This window comes from Hemicordylus capensis, chromosome 4, assembly GCF_027244095.1.
Source record: "Hemicordylus capensis ecotype Gifberg chromosome 4, rHemCap1.1.pri, whole genome shotgun sequence".
In the NCBI taxonomy this organism is placed as follows: Eukaryota; Metazoa; Chordata; class Lepidosauria; order Squamata; family Cordylidae; genus Hemicordylus; species Hemicordylus capensis.
In genome coordinates, this window is record NC_069660.1 from 285,495,888 (window position 1) to 285,521,138 (window position 25,251).

General features: G+C 44.8%; 1 protein-coding gene across 5 annotated transcripts; it reads left to right on the plus strand.

Annotated features, from left to right (window-relative positions):
• The first annotated feature begins 518 nt into the window (after positions 1-518).
• KCNS2 (potassium voltage-gated channel modifier subfamily S member 2) lies at positions 519-10,754 on the plus strand. Of its 5 annotated transcripts, none has more exons than XM_053248427.1 (3): positions 520-841; positions 1,431-1,576; positions 2,206-10,754. In XM_053248427.1, the coding sequence occupies exon 3, from the start codon at positions 2,247-2,249 to the stop codon at positions 3,678-3,680; it is 1,434 nt and encodes a 477-aa protein (XP_053104402.1). In that variant the 5' UTR covers positions 520-841; positions 1,431-1,576; positions 2,206-2,246; the 3' UTR covers positions 3,681-10,754. The 5 variants fall into 5 exon arrangements, with proteins under 5 accessions (XP_053104405.1, XP_053104406.1, XP_053104402.1 ...); XM_053248429.1 differs by having other exon boundaries at positions 1,435-1,576; XM_053248428.1 differs by lacking the exon at positions 520-841 and adding an exon at positions 847-929.
• Positions 10,755-25,251: the final 14,497 nt, after the last annotated feature.

Genomic DNA, 25,251 nt, shown 5'->3' on the forward strand with positions numbered 1-25,251 from the left:
TGAAGGGTGGGGTAAAAACAACCACCCCTCTGTTAGTAAATACGTAAAATAAGTCTGGTATTCAGTGATAAACTGATTTTGAACATGGAGGTTCCATTTAACTCTGATGGTTAATGCCGATTTCCAGTCCTGACTTCCATCCATTTGTCTAGTTCCCCTGAAGGCTATTTAAGTGTAAGGATGCATTGTGTGAAACAATACTTCATTTTGTCCATTCTGAACCTAATACCTATAAATATCATTAGCTGACCCGTTCTAGCAGAGGGCGGGTGGAGAGAGATCTGCTTTCCATTCAGAAGATGGACACGACTCACCTCTCAGCGTTAAGGGTTGTGCCAACCAGGAAGGTGTGACTAGTGGGACACGTTGATTCTGGACTTGGGGCAACCGGGTTACAATCGTCAGCATGTGGCGAGGGCAAGAAAGCTCCCATTCATCGGAGTGGGAGGGAGGCAGCTTGTTAACTATAGATCTGTCATCGGTACCGGAGTAGGTTGGCATCTGTGGCAGGAGCTGCACGTGGGTGGGGAAGGGTCCTCAGGCAGGCATTCGCACTGCACACGTACTGACGGGCTGCTTAATCTGGCAACAGATCTGACCAAGCCCTGAATAAAGCAAAAGAGCCACGTTTCTTCCGATGCCTGTGTGGGCAATGGAGACGCTTCTCCAGGCGAGCTCCACAAAACACACCCATTTCCTCCGCTTTGTGCACAGATCAATAATTGAAGGCGAGCTCACGCAGAGGAAAAACAGCGGCGTCGCCCCAGCCTGTCGATGTCAATTAAAGGCATTTCTTCCCTGCTGCAAGCGATGCCTGACGAACTTCGACCTTTAAGACAAGGTGTGGGCAAATCGGGAAGACGCGGGGAGGGGCGTCTCTCTGTCTCACTGGAGACGAGCGTCTTCGCGGGTTGCACTGGAATGTGCAGGTAGGGCGGGGAGGCTGGGGGCGGCGGTGGGGGGTGGAGAGGTGTGGGGACGTGGAGGGAAATTCCCACGAGGACACTCACGCCCGTTCAGTCGCCAGGCTGCTCTTGTGCGCACTGACACGCTTTCAAAACCTCCCTTCCCACATGCAAGGTGTGCAGCGAGTCCATCCCGCTGTAGATCCCAGCACAGGTGCCTCTCCACTGCAGCGGCACCGGGAGAAAAGCAAGCGGCGCCCACCTGGGGAGCGTCTGTCTGTGTTCCTACTCAATCCCTAAGCAGGGCTTGGCTTGCCCGTGTAGGGGGCTGTCGGTGGTCGCCATGACTGCTGCTCTGCAGCGGCGGCGGCTGCCTTAAGCGGAGAGGCGCGGCTGGAGGGGAGCTGTCCCTTCAGCACCACGGCGGCGCGCCTTGGCTAGTAGTTGTAGTAGCTCAACTCTTAGGATGGAAGCCGTGCCCGCAGCTCACGCTTCCCGGCACTGACTGTTGCCTGTCTGCCTCAGCCAGGCAAAAGCTAGGAGAGGATCGGGTCCTGGAGTCGAGGCATCTCCACGCTGGAGGAAGGACCCCGCCCCGGCGATGCTGGCGAGGTGCTTGGAGAAGTTTCACGCTCCTAAACGGGGTTTCAGCAGCCACCGCAGCTCTTGAGGTAATGGGCGGCGGTTGGTGCGAGGACTTGACTGGTGGGGTGACCCCCTTTTTTTGGCCGAATATAGGGATTTGGGCTCCTGAAGCTACTGGCGTTGATAGTTCTTTGTTCTGGTGGGGAGCCCTGACTTTGTACCTGGAAGGTGGAGAGAAAAAAGCGAAGGGTGGTGTCTTCACTGCGCTCACTCGCCAGCACTACACACTCCGGAGCAAAGCATGGTTAAAATGTCACCTGGCGCCCTACAGCTGTTTCTGGCTGCCCATCCAGCCATTAAAATCCATGCCCTATTTCCAGTCGCTTCAGGCTCTTTCAAGGAAGGGCTGTGACACTCGAGGGCTATGCATGGTATTGTGTCTGTCAGTTACAGCATTGCCGAAGGGATGAGCAGGGAAAGGCAAGCCAGGAAAGGACTGAGGAAGGATAGGGTGTTGCTCTGTGCTTCAGTGTGAATTAATGATCCTCTCACCTCTAGTTAAGAACAAAAGCTGCATCTCCAAGAGAGGAGCCACCCAGTGGAGGAGGGTGGGGTGCCTGTCTGTATTCAGAGAGAAGACAAAGGTGGGAGGGGAGAATGAAGATTTTTCCCGGTATTAGCTAACACTGATTTGCCTACTTTAATTATTCCATAGGTCATCTCCCCTGCCCCATATAGTTCTGGAAGACACTCAGTATGAAAGGGCTGAGCCTGAGGGATTTAACAGAGGCTGATTTTGAAGACAATGAGATCAGCATCAATGTTGGGGGCTTTAAGAAAAAGATGAGATCCAACACCTTGTTGCGATTCCCTGAAACACGACTGGGTAAACTGCTGAGCTGCAATTCAAAGGAATCTATTTTAGAGCTTTGTGATGATTACGATGACACCAAGAATGAGTTCTACTTTGACAGGAACCCTGAACTTTTCCCTTATGTGCTACATTTTTATAACACTGGGAAGCTGCATGTGATGGGTGAGCTCTGTGTGTTTTCCTTCAGCCAGGAGATTGAATATTGGGGAATCAATGAATTCTTTATTGATTCTTGCTGCAGTTACAGCTACCATGGGAGAAAAATGGAACCTGACCAAGAAAAGTGGGAAGATGACAGTCACCAGGAAAGCACCACTTCTTCCTTTGATGAGATCTTGGCCTTCTACAATGATGCCGCTAAGTTTGACAAGCAACCCTTTGGGAAAGTCAGGCGGCAGCTATGGTTAGCGTTAGACAATCCTGGCTATTCTGTCTTGAGCCGAATATTCAGTGTCCTTTCCATCATGGTTGTTCTTGGATCCATTGTAACCATGTGCCTGAACAGCCTCACAGACTTTCAGATCGTTAACAGCAATGGGAACTCTGAGGAAGATCCCCGATTTGAAATCGTGGAACATTTTGGTATTGCATGGTTCACATTTGAGCTGGTGGCCAGGTTTGCGGTAGCCCCAGACTTCTTGAAGTTTTTTAAGCATGCACTCAATCTGATTGACCTCATGTCTATCCTTCCATTTTATATAACTTTAATTGTTAACTTGGTGGTGGAAAGTAGTCCTGCTTTAGCTAATTTAGGCAGAGTAGCCCAAGTCCTGAGACTCATGAGGATATTCCGCATCTTAAAACTTGCTAGGCACTCAACAGGTCTCAGATCCCTGGGGGCTACCCTCAAGTATAGCTACCGGGAGGTAGGGCTTCTTTTGCTTTACCTCTCAGTTGGAATCTCTATATTCTCTGTAGTGGCTTACACAATTGAAAAAGAAGAAAACAGGGGCCTGGAGACCATTCCTGCTTGCTGGTGGTGGGCTACAGTTAGCATGACCACAGTTGGCTATGGAGATGTTGTCCCAGTGACCACAGCAGGCAGGCTGACAGCTTCTGCATGTATCCTAGCTGGGATCCTGGTGGTAGTCCTTCCCATCACACTCATCTTTAACAAGTTCTCCCATTTTTATAGGCGCCAAAAGCAACTAGAAAGTGCCATGAGGAGCTGTGATTTTGATGATGGGATGAAAGTGGTTCCTTCTGTCAACTTAAGGGATTACTATGCCTATAAGGTTAAGTCTCTTATGGCCAGTCTCACCAACATGAGCCGAAGCACACCCAGTGAACTGAGTCTAAATGATTCACTTCATTAGTCCTTGGTTCTAAGGCCAGTTTGCATGATGGAAAGCCAAGAGCTGCATTGATATTTGTTGTGTCTCTCACCCCAGTGTCTGGTGATGTTGTTGATGCTGCACCAAGGACAGATCCACATAACTGCTCCTTCCGCCATAAGGTGGCTTCTTTGCAGTGGGTCTCTGGTAGGAATTCACATGTACGTCAATCCTGTGAATGGTTCTCCACATGATCAGAATCTTTATTATGGTCATTGACCAGAATAGGTTCACCACATGCAAAGGGTCACCTGATGGGGAATCAATAGTTGTGGAAGTCCACTTCCCTTGGCACTGCTGAAGGAGATGTAGTTTAATTACAGGTTGGCACTTAGTACTTTTTCATCCTGCTGCATAGAAGCAACCTCCTGGGTTTTCTATACAGCTGTTGCTTTCTCCATGATATTAGTGCTGGTGCAATGCTTCTTTGTCACATGTGTGTTTTGCTTTGGAAGTCCCTGTGTGAGTACGAACGAGAATATTTCCAGGAAGACAAAAACAAAATCACCTGCAAAGTTAGATTTTATAGTTTACAATTATCCCTGTTCCATGCACTAGGATGTGACACAGCAGAAAAGCTACCCAATTGCTGCTTAATTTTACCCCAACCTGAAGCAGTTATAGTACCCTCAATGCTTTCTGAAAGCCACTTGTCCCCTCCCCCTTATACGTTTCTGACTAATTAAGAATTCACTTGGGATCTCACTGCCCCTTTATAAGAAGTAATGCTGTCATAACCACATTTGTTCAACCATGATGGGGTTTAATTATTTGTCAGAAACAGGTATGGATTCCAAGCAGTGTGATACTTTAAGCTAGTCAAAGGCTTGCCATGTTTGCTAGGAGGGAGGAAGAATTGCCATAGGAAGAGCGAGATACAGCTCCAGCCCTGCTTTTCAAAACCTGCCCCTCAGACCAAGCACGGGATCGCAGACTTGGTTGATCAAATCTTCTCTTATTGGCAGAGCCCCATCTTGGTTCAGTGTCTTGGTTATGCTAGAGTGTATGGAGGGATATTGCAAAACTGTAGCCCTATTCAGACACTAGGTTGAACACTCGTATGAGTTTCAGTGCATACCGGCCCAGTTATTCACACTTTATGTAGCGCACAGGTACAACAGTGCACTTCCTAGCTGTTATATGCATTTGAGGGCTCTGTACCCAGATTCAGTTTTAAAATGAATGCAGGAACAGTCATTCAGACAAAAACATGTACAGACACCTGTATACTCGTACAGTGTAATGTCTGAACAGGGCTTATGCAAGAACATTGAGAATTAACATCTGTATAGAAAGGGCTGATATCTTCAGGACCATTCACCATCAGCGCATTTCTCTTTCTGCTGGAGTCATTGAGCAGGAACTGAGTTAGACCTGGAAAGAGAGGTTTTGAAATGCATCTACTCCAGGCCTGCACAACATTAGGCCCGGGGGCCAGATTCGGCCCACAGAGACTATTTTACTGGCCCCTCAGGTATCCTGCAGCAACACAAGAGCTGGGAAATGCCTTATAGCGCCATCCTGTGCGTGCGTTCTCAGAAATATGCTCCAAGATGTGCCCAGTGAGGCTTACCCCCATGTAAGCATGCCTAGTATTGCAGCCTGAAAGCAACAACAACTAGGGAGAGGAGAGGACTTGGCATTTGTTTGGGGCTGACATGCACTCTAGAGGCCCCACTCACTGAGCACAAGGACAGCACCTCTTCTCTGACCACTATCCTTGGTTAAAACTATGGGTCCATTGACGGGGGGATAGATCCACAAGTAACTAATATAATAATTTTAATTTTAATGTAATAATGTGCTAAAAAATTGATCTTGGCCCCTGCACTCCACATTGTAGATGGTTCCAGCCCACCAGGGCATTTGAGTTGTGCAGCCCTGATCTACTCCATCTACTCCAGTTAGTGGGATGCATCAGGCTGACTTCACAAAAATGCCTTCACAGTTTGGATACCCCAATTTTTGTGTGCCCCAAAAGGTATTTAAGGCCTAATCTCCACAGATGCCAGAAAACAGCTCCTGTTGATTTCATTTACAACTGAAGTCCCCCCCCTCCGCCCACCACTTCTCAGAAACAAAACAAAACAAAAAAGCTGGCTGAGTTAGGTGACCAACATAGATATCTATACAATTAGGAGATAGTCTTGTGACTGCCAAGTGAAGGGAAATATTCCAAAGTGAGTGATAAAGACCGTATTAGAGAAGCTAAGAATTGCCTGGTGGATAAAAATGTATTAAAGTGATATCATATATATTTCCCAAATACTCCCCAGTTTTTATCGTAAAGAACTAATATTAAGCTTTGCGCATGAATGAACACTTGTGTCCTGTAGGCAGTACTTCATTAAAATTTTGGTGAATTAAATATTAACATAGGAAGCTGCTTTATACTGAGTCAGGCCATTGGTCCATGTAACTCAGTATTGTCTACTCCAGGGTAGGGATGCACCCGAACCGGTTTGGCGCCTCCTTAGGGAAGTGCCTAACCAGTTTGGGCACTGGCGTTCGAACCAGTCCAGCAGGACAGAGGGCGGTTCCCTTAAAAACCAGGTAAGCAGGTCCTTACCTGCTCCTCTGCTGCCCCACCACTTTTCCACGTGTGGTGCTCACTGCCCAAAAGGCCGCATGTGGCTGCAGCGCTGCTCCCCAACACCCACAGCTACACGAGCTGTTCATACACCTCCTTACTCCAGAGCTGCAGAACTTCAGCCCCACCCCCCAGCTATTGTTGGACTGTCGCTCCCATCATCCATGTGTCTGCTGTGGATGGGGATAATGGGCGTTCTAGTCCAACCATAGCTGGAGAACTGAAATTTTGTGGCCCTGGTCTACTCTGAGTGGCAGCATCTCTCCAGGGTTTCAGACAGGGATTTTTCTCACCCCTACCTGGAGAAGCCAGAGATTGAACCTGGGATCTTCTACACACAAAGCCCTACCCCCGAGCCACAGCTCTACAGCAAATATCCTCTTCGCAAACACTTTTATACCTTAGGGCAGCCCTTAAGGTATAACATATTATAAAATATTCTTTTAAAAATAATGCAAAGCAGCTGAAGGTGGGAAGAGGACTGGCAGGTGAATGGGCAGATAGTGGCTGTTTAGTGTTGAAACCTTTCCAGCCATTTGTCCACTCAAAATCCCAACCTCTCTCCAAAAATGTGTTTTTCCCACCCTGAGAGATAATGGATATGAGGCCCTGTAAATTAACTTGGTGGTGGAGGGATTTTGAGTGGACAAATGGTTGGGAAGGAATGTTAAGCAGCCCTAAGTACTTTATTTACCCAAATACAAGATTGCTCATCAGTCTAAGACTTATTTAAGTCTTAAATTATTTCCCCTTAAGAAAATAGAGGTTAAGCTCAGGTTGTACCCTTATTTACTCAAAAGGAAGAGGACTCTGGATTTAAGATGACCCCCTGATATCTAACATGAACAAATTTGCTGGGGCGGGGGGGAGGGGCGGGCGTAGTCTTGGATCCAGGTAAATACAGTCACTAGCACCTCCTCCTGTGTTCTGTTTTCAGTATCATTGACTTGATTGTACATTTTGGGAACGATCCAGTCAAAATTAAGTACTTTTAGAGAGCCAAGTGTGTGCTTCACTCTCCCATGGAAATCAATGAGACTTAAAAGTGCTTAACTGTGATTGGATTGTTCCCTTGCTTCCAAGTGAGTATACTTGGAACTGAAGCTTAAGGTATCACTGTTACTTAGAAATCCTTCAGAACTTCCGCTCTTCATAAAACCATCAAAATAACACTATGTGCTTTGTGTGTGAGCTGAGCAATGAGATAAATCTAACTGACAGAGTGGAGGGAACGCATGTTTTTAAACCTTTGAATAATGGCATGAGAGTCTTTTTCCCTACCTATATACAGCTCAGGAAGCCGATGGAATTTCTGTTTAAATGTATATCTTGCTCTTCTGACACACCGTCCCTCCAAGTGACTTACAGTGAAACAAATAAAATGTAGTAAAATTGCATTAAAAGACAGAAAAATAGAATTATTAAATATACTTTGAAAGAAAAAAAACAACCAACTCTGTGGCTATAGAAAGGCTGGCAGAAGAGGAAAAACCCTAATCAGATGCTATGTTGTATGTGCGTCCAACATGTACATTGTCTGACTCATGTACATGTTATTGTGTGGAATGTATATGCATTCACTTCAGAAGTGAACCTGGGTAAAGGATCTCTCAAATGCAGGCTACAGATAGGAAGTGTACTACTGTACATGCACTAAACATGATGTGAATAATGATGTGTGTATAGATCTGTACATGCACACACTGTACATAGCTTGTATGTGCATTTAACAGAATGTGTGAATAGAACTAAATGGTATTGCCCAATCATCTATAGATTACAATTGAAAAAGTCTAATAAATTTCACCTGGGAGGGCATTCCGTGATATATAAATGTGTCTTCCTCACCAATTACATATGGCAAATGGACAGACACTCACTCACTGAGGCCATCATTCATATATTGTCAAACTACATGCTTGCTCTACATCACAGAGGTTAATTGCAAGGTTGGAAAAATGCAACGTAAGAAATGGCTTTCTTTTGGCTGCAGCTACAGTTCAACCCATGTTAGATTGGGTATCTAAGTAGATTCAAGGTTGTTGATGATGATTTCCATATTGTGCTGGTTATACACTGGTTCCATAAGTCTCCAAGCCCATTGCTGCTGCTGCTAGCAAATATGGAGAGCCTCTGTGGCTCCTAAGGATTGCATCTGTGCCATGGGATGCTCCCTCCTTTAGGGAAGCATCCTAGAACACAGACACAATCTTTAGGAGACATGGAGGCTCTCTGTGTTTCCTAGCAGCCGGGGTGTAGTGACCATTGAGAAAGGGAGGACAATTGACCCTAGGCCCCAAGGGTGCCCCCTTTGCGCCCTTGCCCCCTCCCACATGCAGCTGGTGAGCAAAGTGCTTGCCAGCTGGGAGCTCCATTTCAGCGATTCCACCAACCACTGACAAGGGAAATGAAATTATGCCAGGGCTGTGACAGCCCCATTCCCTGTACTGGCCCCGCCCCCTGGCATCTGACATCAGATGCAGGGCATGTGCAAAAGAACATCCAGGGGGTGGGGGAGCTGCCGGCCAGACTTTGTCCCCCAGCCCCCGCAAACATTCCCTACGCCCCTGACTAGCAGTGTCGATAGGCTTTGGAGAGTCATAGAACCAGAACATACACCCCATTCATCCATCTGCAGAGCACTGTGCAGTATTAAGGTGTTATATTCTGTAATCTAGATGGGCTCAAAGAATGGTTTTATATGAACACACTGCAACATACATTAATTGGAATGAAATGCCATTGGTTTCAATAAGACTTGTTTTCTACATAATTGTCTCAGTTTGAGGGATCCAGTGAACGCAGATCTGTACACATACAGGATGTCCCCCAACTTTGAAGACGATGTTGCAGCCCCTGCTGATAAGGAACTCTGAGTCCACATTGGATCCCTGCAGGGCTTTGGATCATAGAACAAAATTAGGCATCTTTAATCATACATGAATGCACGGGAAAAGAAGCTACATGCATTCACTGCTCTTAGCTATATTCACACACACACACACACACTACCACCATCACCACCACCACCACATATAGGCAACAGCTTACCAAACAGAAACTTGTCACAGCATGTGTGTAACCATTGGGGGATCTGTTTACACCCTGCTGCCAAGTGAGTACATACTCCTTTGCTTCCCCAGTCCTGATCCAGTGTAGAAATGTGATAAGATTGTCTCACCATTTGGCAGGACAATACAGACAACCTGTTTCCCAAACAGAAGCATAATGTTATGGGAAGCGAATCACTTGTTAAATAGGTGTCTGTAGTCACACAAAGGAATAGTTCCATCTGCGATTTATTGGGTTCACATTGGGTAGCAACATTTATGTCTCTGAACTAGAAGCCAATAGGTTCACCAAACCAGAAAGACCCATATCACTTTGGGTGTTAAATCTGTATTTATTTATATAATCAGAGGTGAGGTGATAGTGAGAGATCTGAATGTACAACAGTCCAGAATATCAGGTACTCCATTTTATGTATCTGAAGGTCAAATGTGGTGCTTATAACTAGGAATCCAGATACAACATAATTTGTGCCCTTCAGCACAGGACTGAGTTCAAAGTACATCATACACCCCCAGGTATAACAGGCAGTACTTTGACATGTAGGTATGGCAAGCACCATATGTTCTGATGGTCTTGACTGGGGTCTCATTTAGGTGTATGGAAACTGCCAAAATGCTTGTGGCCATAATAAACAGCAGCACATAAACTACACAGTTTATGTCCAAGCTCTTCAGCCCTTGACAGAAATATGTAGAGGAATTCAATAAAGGTGGAATTCCATATACAGTTGAAAATGTCTCCTATCCTCTCTCACACATTTATTTATTTTAATATTTATGGGCTGCTATCCACTTGTAAAAGCCTTCAAAGTGGCTTATAATTAAAAATAAGTTTGAAAAGATAGGAACAATAAAACAATATAAAGGAACAAGACTGTGATATAGCAGAAGCAAAAGACATCGTATGGCAGCACACAGCCAGACAGATACCTAATTAGCTTGATCTGTCATTTTGGCCTCTGGCAACTTCTAGCTTCAGACAGAGTTAATTTATTTGGCTTAAAAATCAAAGAGTTCAAAGAGTTCAGATTTCATACCAAAGATCATGTTGTTAATACCTAGCCCAAAGAAGTAGAAGTGGCAATATTCCCTCAAGCTCACATGCTCCTTAAACTCTAGTGAGTTTAGGCCTGCTGCATTTGGGTCATATAAATAATTTTTAGTTTGTCTCATGTTATAGATTGATTATTCATTAAGCCCAGGCTGAGTCAGTTCTGCAGAAATGGGTTGGCATGTTCCCCATGCTGCATTTTACTACCAAAAACCAATTGCTCCAAGGAGACACTCTTTTTTTATTGCATTGTTTGGAAGAAATTTTCATTAACGCTCTTTTGTATACAATGGCTTTGGTTGATACATGCTTAATGAATAAAGCATATTGCAATTTTGCATGCACTCACTGTCCTGATTCAATAGGATAGCTACACTAAAGTGAATCTTTTCATTCCATCATTTCCCAGAGCACTTTTAGAAATGACTTTTTTGGTACCAAATTAAGGATTGATTTTATTAGCGGAGACTGCTGGGGTGAAATATCAGAGCTATTTAGAAAATAGCGAGTAGCAAATACCAAGTCAAATAATTGGAACACTGGAATCACTGAATGCAAAGTTCCCAAATCCGGGCAAATGACAGAACATTGTAAATTAGAGGCTAGTCTATGTTGAGCTGCTGCCCATTGTTTTCTTTGCAGCCCAGAATTAACCTTTTGCCATGTAAATGATCCTTTCCTTTGAAAAACCATAACATTTTCTATGGCTACCAATAAATGAGAGAAGAATCAGGTAAGAAGCTAGAGATGTGGTTTAACGTCTCACAAGAAGCACCAGAATTTGTGGGATCTAATCCAGCAATGCAGTGAAGAACTGCATTGCTGGATTAGATCCCATGAATTCCAGTGTTCCATTTACAGATTTCCCACATTTCAGAATGTCCTTGAGCTCAGCTTTTTCTTTTCTTTTCATATGGCTACTAAGGAGTACATACCTATATTTTTGTGCAGGTGTTATGCTTGTATCCCCTGATTTCTCCCAGGATCTCAATAAAGCATTTTATCTTCACACTCAAATCGGGCGAGACACGATGTACAGCCCTCTGCAGTGCTTTCTGGGGGAATTTTTGAAGGTCCCAAGGAGTGACAGACTTTGTCCTTCTGGTCTAGGGGATGTTGAAAATTTACAACATGTTCTGTTGCATTGCTTATTCTATAAGGACATACGACAGACTTTATTAACTCCAATTGTATTATCTTTACCTGGTCGTTGAGAAGAATTTTATGTTGCTTTTTTGCTTTCAGATAAAATTCCTTCCATTACGTATAAGGTGGCTAGGTTTTGCTCTATTGCTATTAGGACTCGACAGCAACTAACTTCTGTCCTGTCCTCTAGATTCTTGGCTCAGTTAGGATGTTGGATAACAGCTATCTTTATATGCAAATAGGATCTGTTCTCCTTCTGATTATTACTATTGTTATTTTATGTATTCTTTTTTATCTGTCCTTCTCTGTAAAGTTTCAAATTGCATTGCTTCACACTCAAATCAGGATGAGAGAGCACACGTTGAGCCCCAGGCCAGCCAAAAACCTGCAGAGTGGAACAGGGCGCAGAATCTGGGTTTCCCATGCCCCAGACCAACCATCCACCCAGGTCCCAAGTATGGGGGGGAAAGGGGAGGGGACATCTTGCTCATGACCAGAGATATGGGACGGCTGGCCTCGGCTGCAAGCCCCTCACCATGACTTAAAAATTGAGCCTAAATTGCAGGTCACTTTTGAGGAGGTTTATGTGAGCTGATTTTGCTGTACCTCTGTGGGCCTTGTGAGATCTTGTATGGTATTGTGAGATCTTCTGGAGCCAATCAGAAGCTGTGTTACAACAGGAGCAACATTGTGAACAATGGGCTGCTGGCCTGGCCCGCCTCCAGATCAGAGAGAGTGCATGCACACCTGTCCTTGCTTACAGATCGCCTCAGCCATCTAGCCATGCCACCAGCAACAACAGGCCACAGGATGGAGACACAAACACAGGAACCAGAACTTTCAGCAAACAGAGGTGCCAGTTATGTCTCTATATTCACTCAGGCAAGAATATGACAGGGCCTAACAACATCAGCTGTACCATCGGGGCCCATTTATTTGCTCATCCTCCAAAGTGATGCATGGCATTGTAGCTGGTGTCAGAGGCAACGTCTAAGCAATGGGTGCTAAGCAACTGTTACCAAGAGATGTGGAATGCTGTAGAGCAGCTTTGGGGAGAAAAGTGGAAGAGGAGGAGGATTTATTTGGGGAGTGGAGAGCTGGCATTTTGGTGGAAACCATCAGCCATCAGACCATTAGGGGACAGAATGACTGTGAGGAGCAGGTGTCAGCAAGTAGCTTGGCACACTAGTGCCCTAAAAGACTCAAGTGTTGCAGGAAATTTCAAACTACTGCCTTGTACCATCTGGGCCATTCTGTGCACATTCTGTTGGACTGAGGCCTGTTGGACAAAAGGTTGTTTCGGGGGGGGGGGACACACACTGAACATTTGCCAAATTTAAAGTATCAGAATATAAAGGTAACTTCTGGTTCCATACAAGTGTTTGTCTGGACTCTCTGACTCCATCTCAGATTCTGTCTAAATGCTTACACCATCACCTGGCAACAATGCCACCCAACTATCTACATAGGACAAACTGGTCAATCTCTACTGGAAAGAATAAACAGACACAGACCCGACAGTAAAAATGGCAACATCCAGAAGCCAGTGGGAGAATATTTCAGTCTCCCAGGACAAGCTGGTGCTGACCTGAAAGTTTCCATTTTCCAGCAAAGGGACTACAAAGCAAGGTACCAGTGTGAAACTGCAGTTAGAATTCATCAAGAGGTTGGATTCTGTTTGTCTGAGCTTGAACAACAAAGACAGGGAGGTTGGGTTCGCTATCTCAGTACACATCTCAAGTGACTTACTTACAGGGCAATCTTGTGCATGTTGACTTGCAACACAGTAGACTACAATCCCAAGGTGTTTAGTGGGGCTTACTTGTGAGTGTGTTTAGGGCTGCAGCTTCAACCAGCAAGAAGATCCAGGGGTTTAGCTAGAGGAGAGGAGGCCCATGGTGTTCGCCCCTCTCCTCGGCGGCCCCTTCAAGTGAGAGAGATAGTGGAGATAATAGGGAGGTGTGGAGCTCTCCATGCAGTCATTCTGGAGGGTCCCCCAGTCCTCAGGAGCAGAGAGGGAGGGGAATCAGCAACAATCAGCCCCGTCTTGTGTGAATGGAAATGCCCAAAGTTTCTGGAAGAAATCCTGAAGATCCAGCCTATTTTTTTCTTCTATAAAAGCTTGCCCTGCATTTAAACAGAACTTTGCTACTGATCCTTGGGGCTGACCTTACCATGAAGAAGGGAAATGGACAGCTTCAGTCAGGAGATTGTGGGCCAGTTTTCAGGGGTAGCATTGCAACCAGGGGCGTAGCTAGGGGGGAAGAGGCCCATGTTCACCCCTCTCCCCGGAGGCCCCTCAGAGTGAGGGAGATAATAAAGAAAATAGGGAGGGGTGGAGCTGGGTGGCCCTCAGGAGCTGGGAGCCCAAGTTCTTTGAGTCCATCCACTCAGTTATAGCTACACCCCTGAGCAAGACTGCATATCATCTATTATTGCAATGCTTATGCAAATAATCTCTGTGCTCATCTCATACATTTAAGTTGCATACTAAGCAGTCACTTCCTGAACCACTTGCAGTCAACACTAATTTGGTGCCATCACAGGTCTGGATTGATTGATTGATTGATTGATTGATTGATTGATTGATTGATTGATTGATTAAGTGCTGTCAAGTCGGTGTGGACTCTTAGCGACCACATAGATAGATTCTCTCCAGGATTATCTGTCTTCAACCTGGCCATTAAGGTCTCTCAGTGGTGTATCCATTGCTTTCGTAATTGAGTCCATCCACCTTGCTGCTGGTCGTCCTCTTCTTCTCTTTCCTTCAACTTTGCCCAGCATTATGGACTTCTCTAGGGAGCTGGGTTTTCGCATAATGTGTCCAAAGTATGCTAGTTTGAGCCTGGTCATTTGTGCCTTGAGTGAAAATTCTGGATTGATTTGTTCTATGATCCATTTGTTTGTTTTCCTGGCTGTCCATAGTATCCTCAAAAGTCTTCTCCAGCACCAAAGTTCAAAAGCAACAATACAGGTCTGGAATCCCCCTTTTAAGCTTAAATAATCTATTGCAGGGGTGCAGATCCCCCCAAAGCATTTGAGAACTCTCCCTCCACCACATTTGACTGAACTCCCAGTGCCAACCTTAATAATCTACGTCGTCAATCCCCAAAACATATTTTTCTCCCGCCTCCCAAGAGTGCCTTTCTCCCCCTCACCCCACCCCATCACCACAAAAAACAATAACCAATTTAAGTGAGGAGTTGCTGCTTAAGCTTCCCATCTGTCTACATGGTGGTCCATTGACACCATTTCACTTCTAGTGCTAATAAATTTGCATAGTGGGGACTGACCACAGCAATAATGGCAGCCTTTATTACTCATAAATATTGCTATTGTTGCTGTGGTCAGTCCATTACATTTAAATAATCTCAAATTCCATAACTTTTCTACCCCAGTTTTCCCTCTTTTCTTTTTCTCTTCCGCTATGTATATCCACCGAGAAAATCCTTCTCTGTATCTATTGGCATGGGCTCTATTCCACATCAATTGTGTTAGTCTTTAAACAATTGTGTCAGTCTTTAAGGTGCCACAAGAATCTTTGCTGATTTGTTCAAATCACTAGTGCCCTATCCAGCTTACAAATCAGGGTCAAATAATGGTTTTGTATTCCGGACTGTGAACAAACTGCTTTAATAAGCCACAGCTGCTCATATTTTGATAGCATGGGGAACAGCAGTTTCTTCAAACCACAAGATAAGTTTTTAATCTCCTCCTGTCACATGTGAGGAAGAGGAGGGGGCATGAGAGTCCAAGGCTCATGCTGGTACCTTATCACATCACATAGCCATGGCTTGTTGAGAGGAGAGCTGGTCTTGTGGTAGCAAACATGACTTGTCCCCTTAGCTAAGCAGGGTCTACCCTGGTTGCATATGAATGGGAGACTTGTTGTGTGAGCACTGCAAGACATTCCCCTCAGGGGATGGAGCTGCTCTGGGAAGAGCAGAAAGGTTCCAAGTTCCCTCCCTGGCTTCTCCAAGATAGGGCTGAGAGAGATTCCTGCCTGCAACCTTGGAGAAGCCGCTGCCACTGCCAGTCTGGGTAGACAATACCGAGCTAGATGAACCAATGGTCTGACTCAATATGTGGCAGCTTCCTGTGTTCTTATGCTGTGGTGTCTGAATGTGGCCGCTATTATTTTATTTATTTTATTTATTTATTCGATTTTCATACCGCCCTTCCAAAAATGGCTCAGGGCGGTTTCTCAATAGAGCAATTTATAGGCAGGCTAGTAAATACAGAAACAAGATTTATCTTACTTTTTACATTTGGGGACTGTATTTCCTGTTATGTCAACACAGTGTAATAATCACTGTTCTAGTCATTGGTGTGTGCGTCCTTGCATGCTCTTTCTGTCTGTGTATGTTTTTTAAGGGCACATTTCTGGCATCAGCAGATACACTGAACCACACACATGTGGCTATTACTCACTGTATATTGAAAGGATTCTAAGTGGTTAAATAAAGATTACAATGTTATTTTCAACCGAGCAACCTTTTGTTAAAAGGATTACAGATTTGTTATGGAACTTAGATTCCTAATATATAGTTAGCTAGTGCCATTGAAAAATTACATGTCATTCAGCCCCTTTGACAGCCTAGGAATTATTTTATCATTTTCAATGAAGTAATTAATATTTGCTCAGGTCTAGTTAGAGTCAACATTAATTATATTAGCTGTTACTTATGTCTGTCAGCGGACAAACTTTTTTTCCAAAAGAATTGGCTTAACAATGTTGTCCTCACTGATTAATTGGTTAGGCTATTTAAGAATTCAATTTGACACTCCTTTAATGAACCTCCTGGTACTTGCAATAATTCAGAAATTGACCCATGGATTGGCCTCCAGATTGCAGGCTCTTCAGATGAATTTATATCCTTTACTACGTGGAGCAGACACCTAATGGCACAGTAGGGAAATGACTTGATTATCAAGCCAGAGGTTGCCGGTTCAAATCCCTCTGGTATGTTTCCCAGACTATGTTTCCCAGACTATGGAAAACACCTATATTGGGCAGCAGCAATATAGGAAGATGCTGAAAGAGATCATCTCATACTGCACAGGAGATGGCAATGGTAAACCCCTCCTGTATTCTACCAGAGAAAATCACAGGGCTCTCTGGTCAGCACCGACGCCACAGCACACGTTACCTTTTACTTTACTATATGGAGCAGGTGTGTAGTGAATAAGTGACTCTGGGTGAATAGGGTTCACACTGGAAAAACCAGGACTGAATACAAGGCAGCCGCATTAACTCCTGATAACTTGATCATTCATACCTGTTACTTGATGTTTCTCCAAGTTAATTGGTGATATACACCAGGGATTCTCAACATTGGGTCCCCAGATGTTATTGGACTTCAGCTCCCATAATCCCCAACCAAAGGCCACTGGGGCTGGGGATTGTGGGAATTGAAGTCCAATAGCATCTGGGGACCCAATGTTGAGAATCCATGGTATACACCATGAGGTAATTGATGGTACTCATGGCCTTTGGAGACAGTTTTCTAGCATAGGGTTCCCAATCTTGGGTCCCCAGAGGTTTCTGGACTACAATTCCCATCATCCCCAGCCTAATTCTCTGTCCCTAAGGGATTCCCCATCCTAAAAGAGAGTTTCATAAGGAGGACATCAGCAACAATCACTGTGAGGGATGCTGTGTTGGGCTGAAGAGAGAGAGTTGTTGCACTCAGGCAGTACTTGAAAAAGGTGCCTCTTTGCCTAGTCAGCAGAGGCATACCTATATGTACATCTACCAGCCTCCTGTACACCTCACACACATCTGATGAAGTGGGCTCGTTTCTGAAAGTTCATGCTATTTAAAAAGTGCCTGTCTTTAAGGTGCTGCCACAAGAGCTTTTGCTGCACAGATCAACGTGGCTGCCCCTCTGGAGGTTATTGCATATGAAGTACTCTTTACTTCCGTTCCATAACCCTCTCAGAGTAGCTGTGTGTAATTTGGCAGCATATTATCTGGCTATTTATTTTCCTTGCCGTAGAGAGGCAAAATAGTTGAAACAGACCTGTCTTGCTTTCTTTTACTTAATGGAATGGGAAGAAAAAATAATAACGCATCTGCACGTAATGCCACCCCTGCCCCCACCCTGTGATTCCTTGTTCCCATAACCTATGGGACCCCTACTGCAGTCAGGGAGACTGCAGAGAGGAGGGGAACTGGCTGCATTAGATTCCTTCTGGGGTGATGGACAGCCCACGCAGCCAATCACAGCCAGAGCAATTGAGGACTCCAGTTACAGCTCGACTCTAGTTACAGCTCAGTGTACTGTTCAGATGTAATGGTGCCAGATTACAACCTCAGGCAGAAGCAGTGAAACCCTCTACAAACTGAAATTGGAGTTTTGGAAAGGAAACCTTGTGTTGCTTTTGGGTCCAAAACACAGTTGCACACATTCAGGCGTACAGAAATTTCAAGCATAGGCCCCTTCGACTCCAGTTTCCCATTACATGTGAATGGGGCCACTGTATGATTGTTTCTCTCCACACTCCTCCTCTGCCAATGTTACAGAGCAGCATGAGACTGGACTATGACACTATGGTAAACTCTAAATGATACAACAGGGCCCCTGTTTGTTTGTCATGCCTACCTGGATCTTCCAGGTGTTTTGTTTTTGTGGTCATTTTGTGGTATATGGGAGCATACCCATTATCCCAGTCCTGCTCACAGTGCAAAAGAACTGCAGGCTATAGAAAAACCACGTAGTAGTTTTTTCTTCTTGTTCCCATGACTGCTTCTCATCGAAATATACAGTCTACTGGGTAATAGTAGCCAAGGCAAGCTATACACTCAGTCTGGCAGATTCCCTCAGAGGAATGCAAAGGAGCAAAAAGCTGCAAGAGGGCCTATATCTTGGGAGTCTTCAGCAGCAGCAATAAGAGAACCAGTACTGAATTTAAACAAATAATAATAATGCATTGGTACTGGCACTTAGATCTGCCTGGGAGTCATGGCCTTGGAATGGTTTGTCTTTCTCTCTCATTCCAACTAGTTGATTGCTTAGTAGTGACTGGCACTCTGTACATGCTTAGAGATACTCCATTCACCAGAGCTCCATTATAGTCTTCATGACTGTACAGGCATACTGTAAAGAGATGATTGGTCTGAGATCTGATTCAAAATAACCAGAGGTACAAGTAGGTAATTTTGGACTCTGGACCTAATGAGCTTATGCTGCACTGCCCCGTCCAAAAAAACCCCTAAGCATCCTCTCTGTATACGTATATGCATTTCACTCAGGTCTGGGCCAGACACGCACTTGGGATGGGGGTGGGGGTGGGGTGGGGGAGAGACTACACGTGTGTGCCTAATTTCAGAAGTCTAAGCAATCTTGAAATATAAAGGGTTGGGCAAAGGGGCGAGGGGACAAGTTGCACTTTTTAATGAAGGCAAATGGCAGAATCTTTCACATGGGGGGGTCGAATGATGTTCCGGGGGGGGCTTCAATTCCAGATGTTTTTGTAACTTTCTACCATGAAACAAGCCACATAGGACCTTTTATTTATTTATTTTTAATGTTTTTTTTAAAAAAATATCAATGAATTGACCAATCTACCTCAAGATCAGCTCACACTGTCCTGCTAACCTGCCCAATTTCAGGACTCTAGCCCAAGCCATTCTGGAAATATAAAAAGGGGTGAAAAGAGAGTGGTGGTTATCCTTTTTTATAAAGGCAATGGGCAGATTCCTCTATATGGGGGTGGAATGATGACCCAAGCCGGGGGGGGGGGGCTACAGTTCCACTTTTTTGTAATGTTCTTCCATGAAACAAGCCACTTATATGACTTTTTTTGGGGGGGGAGTTTTTTTAAAATTTAAAATTAACCAATCTGCTTCAAAATCAATACTCAGAGTCCTGAAAGCTCTTCTACCTCTGTGCCAAATTTCAGAACTCTAGGACAAGCCATTCTAGAAATACAGTATAAGAGGTGCCCCCTTTTCCCTTGGGGAACATCATGTGCCCCTCTAGGAGAGTGGGCACACAGACTTGGGGCCCCAGGTTCATGTCCAATAGCACCCATGAAATTAAGCCCAGAAGAATTCTGTTGACATTATCTGTGGTTGGTAGGCATGTGCAATTTCATTTGTGCATGGGGCGATTTGCAGATTCAACCACAAATCAAATCACCCCTTAAATAAAGTTTGAGGTTATTTAAGGTTTGCGGTTAAATTTAATCAGCCCTGATTCGGCATGAATCTGTTCAAGCAATTTGTTCAGCCAATTTGGGGGCTTTTCAAACCAAACCAAAACCCTTGCTGATTGGTTTTCTGGCACTAGCTGCCAATTGGCTTGAGGTCTCCTTGCTTCTTGGTTAGCTGCTTGTCTGGGTGCCTGCCTGGAGCTGTGGTTTGGTCTGTTTGTGAGATGGTGTTGTGGCGAGAAACGGACAGTGGCAGCTCAGCTCTATGTGCCTGTTATATTTCTTGGTGACTGCTGTTATGAGCTCCATGTCTAACCTTGAGACTAACTTGTGCTTCACTCACTGCTCTGCATTGCAAGATGTACTCAGTCAAAATGTGGCTGAAGACATTCTAGTTGAGCTTATGGCTATGCTGGCTGCCAAGGGTGGTAGTGCTGCTGCTGTGGCAGCTGGAGCTGTAATGCTGGAGTAAGGAGTCTGAACTGTGTGAGAGACAGAGCAACTTGTGCCAGTGATGTTACTGCAGCACAAGCACTGTGGCTGGCAGCAAATTCTGGGTCGGTGTGATTCGTTTTTGTCCATCTTTGGACTGTGCATTTGGCAACATGTGTTGTATGTGTGTACTGATTCTGTTCTGGAGTGTTGTTTTTCAAGGCAGGGTTGCAAAATGTGGGCACAGTACATTGTGCTGTTTTACCCATAGGGAACAATGGGGGACTCAAATCACCCCATTGTTCCCCAAGGGTGGGTTGGGTGCTACAGTTTGATGTGAAAGAAACAGACAAGCAGACAACTTTTAATTTTTTTTTTAACCTAAACCACCATAGTATCCTATGGGGTTTTTGTATGGAAAAGTTTAAAAGCTTGCTTGTTTCTTTCATGAGTTGGGTGGTACAGTAGTTGGCACCCATCACGTCATGCCCTACCACCCAACCCACCTTGGTGTCCCTAGGACCTACCAATGGAGAGCAATAGGGTGACTCGAGTTCCCTGTTGTTCCCTACGGGCAAAATGCTGATTTCTTGTTAATTTTCCATTCAATTTGTCGAAATGGTCAGCAATGACCAGCAGGTTCAACAAATCAATTCAAATTTTTGTGATTTGATTCTAGGTCAAATTAAATTGCAAAAATCAATTTGTGCACAGCCCAGTGGCTAGCACTGATTTCAAAAACTCTGTCTTTAATTTCTGATCCACCTACCAATTTCATCCTTGACTGAAAACTAGACTACTCTTGCAAAGGCTGCATACATGTTACCCTCTTAAACCAGTCTTGCACAGCATACCAAGAGGCTTCTCTGTAAGACTGAAAACAGGAAACCTGGCGTTGGTTGGCTTCACTTTTAGTAGGAGTTTTAGTTTTTTTATTTCATGATGTTTGCTCTACACACTTGAAGCTCAGGGTGGACTACACTTATGAAGTCAAAGTATCCACCGATTTATTTTTAATCCTATTGGTGGATTCCTAATCTCCGAAACACACAAGTCATGCAGAGTAATCCTGCCTCTGTGGATCAGTGGCACACTGAGCTGATTTTGATGCCCAGACCGCCCACCACCACCACCACCGCAAGCACCCACCCACCCACCCACCATCAGGCCTCTCCCTGCCATCACTGCCACAAGGCCCAGCCATGCTGAACAGCAGTTTTTCTGTAATTTTAGCCACCATGTGCGGAGGTGGTGGATGAGCTGAGCAGGCCTCCCCACCACCACCACCCGCCTTGGCGGCAGTGGGCAGAGGAGCCACTGGGTCTGTCCGTCCAGCCAAGCGGTCTTTGAAAACTGAGAGGTAAGCCTGCGCAGTTCAACTAGATCATCGCAAGCCCATGACATCACGGGCTTGCAATGATCTAGTCGAACTGTGCAGGCGCGCCTCGCAGTTTTAGAAGACCACTGCAGCCGCTCCACCCCACACCACCACCAGGGGGGGAGGCCTGCTCACTTCACCCCAAACCCCTGAACATGATGGAAAAAATTACAGAAAAGCCACAGTTTGGCGCAGCAGCGGAGTGGGTGCGGGATGGTGGCAGGAGCTCCCCCTAGTCTTTGGAGGGCCCCCCAAGACCTCTGAGGCCACGGACTGGGGCCCCAAGTTCCAGGGTGAAGAACACCTCTGTCTGTGATCACCTGTGTCATGAGCCTGGATAGATGGGGAGAGGCAAAGGACCAGTCAGTGTAGCCTGCAGTCATGCTGTATGTAGAAATCTAGAACTTGACTAGATGTGTATCCAGTTATTTTCAAGACCCACATACTGATTCACCACTGGAGATAAGATTTCTGTCACATTACATTTAAAGGTCTTCATTTTGCTGTCCACTGTAAAACAGCATACATTAGCTGTGAACTTTAAAATGGCTGGTGAAAATGTATTTCATTTTATAAATATTTTGTTAAACTGCATATGAATGAAAGGCAGCCTCTATTTTCCCTCTCCTCCTCGTTGATAAACAGATGGTACAAAATTCCTGTTTTCTTTTGGACGGATCAGGCACTGAGCAAAGCATCAATAATACGTAGAGGTGCTAAATCAATATGACATGACCTTTCAGCTCTTCCATAACAAACCCTCTCCCCTGAGGCCCCAGCTGTGCAATTGTTCGGAGCAAAGTGCTTCTCAAACTCACTGTCCTTTACTGTATTGGTTCTTTACTTCCACTCGCAACAGTTTTTGTTTGTTGTTCTCAAAGCTTCCCAAGGATTTCTAATAGCATGCTCAGATAACATTCATCTTGCTGTCACCATTTCTGCTCCTTGGAAAGCTCCTACACCAGTGCCAGGCCTTTCTTGCTCTTTCATTCTTCAGATTGCCTGATTTTCAGCAGTTTCACCTAGGGTGAATTTGGTCCAGTGTTTCTACTTTCCAGCTGTGTGCAAAGAGGCAGAGATATAATGACATTCCCCCTGGCTCTCAGAAGTACCTTAAGCTAAATACATCCTAAAGAGAGAACAAGTACTTTCCACCAGAGAATAATAATGTGCTATATTAATAGCAGGGACAGCACATAAAGAATTATATAGAGCAAATTGCTGGTTCTTTTTCTGCCTAAGAGCTGTCCATAGCCTTGGAGTCTGTTTCTAAAAGTGTGTATTGAAATCTTGTCCAAAAAGTGCACATTGCTTCTCTAACTGAAAGATTCAAGCATCAATGTGGTATACCCTCTTCAGTGGGTGAGTCGGGATACCCTGGGAAAAGGTGGATTGTACTAATAGCATCTCTACCATTTTCAGATTTTTAAGAGAAGCATTAAGATAGAGAAAAGAGTAATAGACTAGAGCAGTGTTCCCTCTAACAGAGTTTCCCAGATGTTGACTACAACTCCCAGAATCCCCAGTTGCAATAGTTTTTGCTTGGGAATTATGGGAGTTGTAGTCAACAACATCTGGGAAGCTCTGTTAAAGGGAACACTGGCCTAGAGGATAAGGGGAGGGAGGTAAAAAGGAAGAGAGCACAAATGTAATAATAGAAGGAGAAAAAGGCAGAGAAATATTTAAAACATTTTAAAGTGAGCACAATGCTGAAGGTTGTGGTTAAAGGTGGGTCCTGGGTGTGATAGTATATTGGATATTGACCAGACATTGATCTGGGATCAAACCAGAGTTCAGCAATGAAACTCACTGGAAAGCATGGAGAAAGCACTGTCTCTCAGTCTAACCTACCTCATAGGATTGCTTTGGGTAACCCTAAGTACAAGGGAAATCCACAACAAAAATGTCACGTCATGTCTGAAATATCCTCCGTCACAAATTTCCAGTGTTATTGGATATGTCTGTTGAGTGATGGAAGGAGAAGAACTTTCTTTCGGAAAATTCTGTACCTGCAAAGCATATGTGCTCTCTGCTTCTTCAGAGGGAGGTTGAGGCTTCTCCCCCAAGACTTTTGGACTTGACTTCCAACACTCCAAAATATGTCACCTTTAAAAAGGAGCTTGCTGAGGCCTATCCACATGCTCCATTAGCAGTCAATAATATATAACCCTATTTATACCACCCTGAAACTTGAAGGAGAATATTTTGATTTTAGAATTTTTAAGACATTTCAGTAACAAGCAGAAATATTGCATTGGATATCAGCTTGCATTGCAGATCATCCTTATGATCTGGGATGTTAAGGTGTTGTATTTTATATTTGTGCTAATGCAGTGGTTACCAACTTTAGGACTCCAGATGTTGGACTATGGCTCCAAAGACCATTGTGTCTGGTGATGATGGGCGATATAAGTCAGCAACAACTGGGAATCCAGGCTTAGGAACCTCTGTGCTAATGGACATACACACAAAACTCTGAATAGTTCTGCTACGGATTCTGGAACGTTAAAGAGGCATAATGCCCTCAATATCTATTACACAAACATTCATATGCACATTCTGCCTGTTAAAATTCCTGATTTTCTTCTCTGTATTTAACCAAAGATCACTTGACAGCTTTGGGTGTATAAACAGAAATGATTATTGCAGTTATGGGACAAGCGTAGGCTTTCAAAATCCTGCAGCACTATGGGTAGCTACTAGTAACTGAAGGAAAATTGCATTATGGAAGATAAACAAACCTGGATGCCATTGGATTTCCCTTAAAGTAGAGCATTCAGTTTTCAATATCCTTGACTAATATAAGAGACCACTAAGAAAACAGCCTGTGCTTGCATTCAGTCAACAATTTGGATCATATGTCCACAATCACATAGCAGCCCCTGTAGCTACTGCTCTCTATGGCAAACATGGCAGCTGCCAGGAGCTGCTGCAGAAGGGAAATGCTTTCACATAACCAAAAACATCAAAGTAGGGGAGCTCTCTTTTCCTCCTACCTTGGTAAAGAACAAGGTAGAGAAGCTGAGCTACCCACATTTGAGCGAGCTAAGTTGGAGGGACTTTCATGGGTTCTCATGAGCCTCCAAACCTGGACTGCATGCCTCCAACCTTTGTTTTGATATGATGTGGATAGCGGTAGTATATGGCAGTTTTCTGTGTGCCTGCCTCTTGTATCTCCTGTAAGCATCCACAATAGTGTAATGATTGACATAGGAAGGAGCTATTAAGCCCATTCTCACGAGCAGCCAAACCCACGCTAGGGCAGCCCAGCCTAGGCTAAGCTGCTTGTGCGCAGCACCAGGATCTGTGTGGATCCTAGCATTGCCTGCCCGCCTAACCCTACTTCTTATCCCAGCCTTTTACTGAGGTTAAGGGTGCAAGTGCAACTTTAACTCCAGTTCCGAGGTCATGTGACCCCTTGGGCTGCTTGCAGCCCGAAAGGACACAGACACGGTTGCCTAGAGCGCTCATCGCAGGGGGGTATCTCCTAGACCAGCTCTCTAAGGAGAGCTAGTCTAGGAGAGGAGAGCTGGTCTTGTGGTAGCAAGCATGACTTGTCCCCTTAGCTAAGCAGGGTCTGCCCTGGTTGCATATGAATGGGAGAGTTGATGTGTGAGCACTGTAATATATTCCCCTTAAGGGATGGAGCCGCTCTGGGAAGAGCAGAAAGGTTCCAAGTTCCCTCCATGGCTTCTCCAAGATAGGGCTGAGAGAGATTCCTGCCTGCA

Excerpts from the sequence above, each read along its gene's own strand:
- KCNS2 (XM_053248430.1), top strand. The coding sequence starts at position 2,247 with ATGAAAGGGCTGAGCCTGAGGGATTTAACAGAGGCTGATTTTGAAGAC.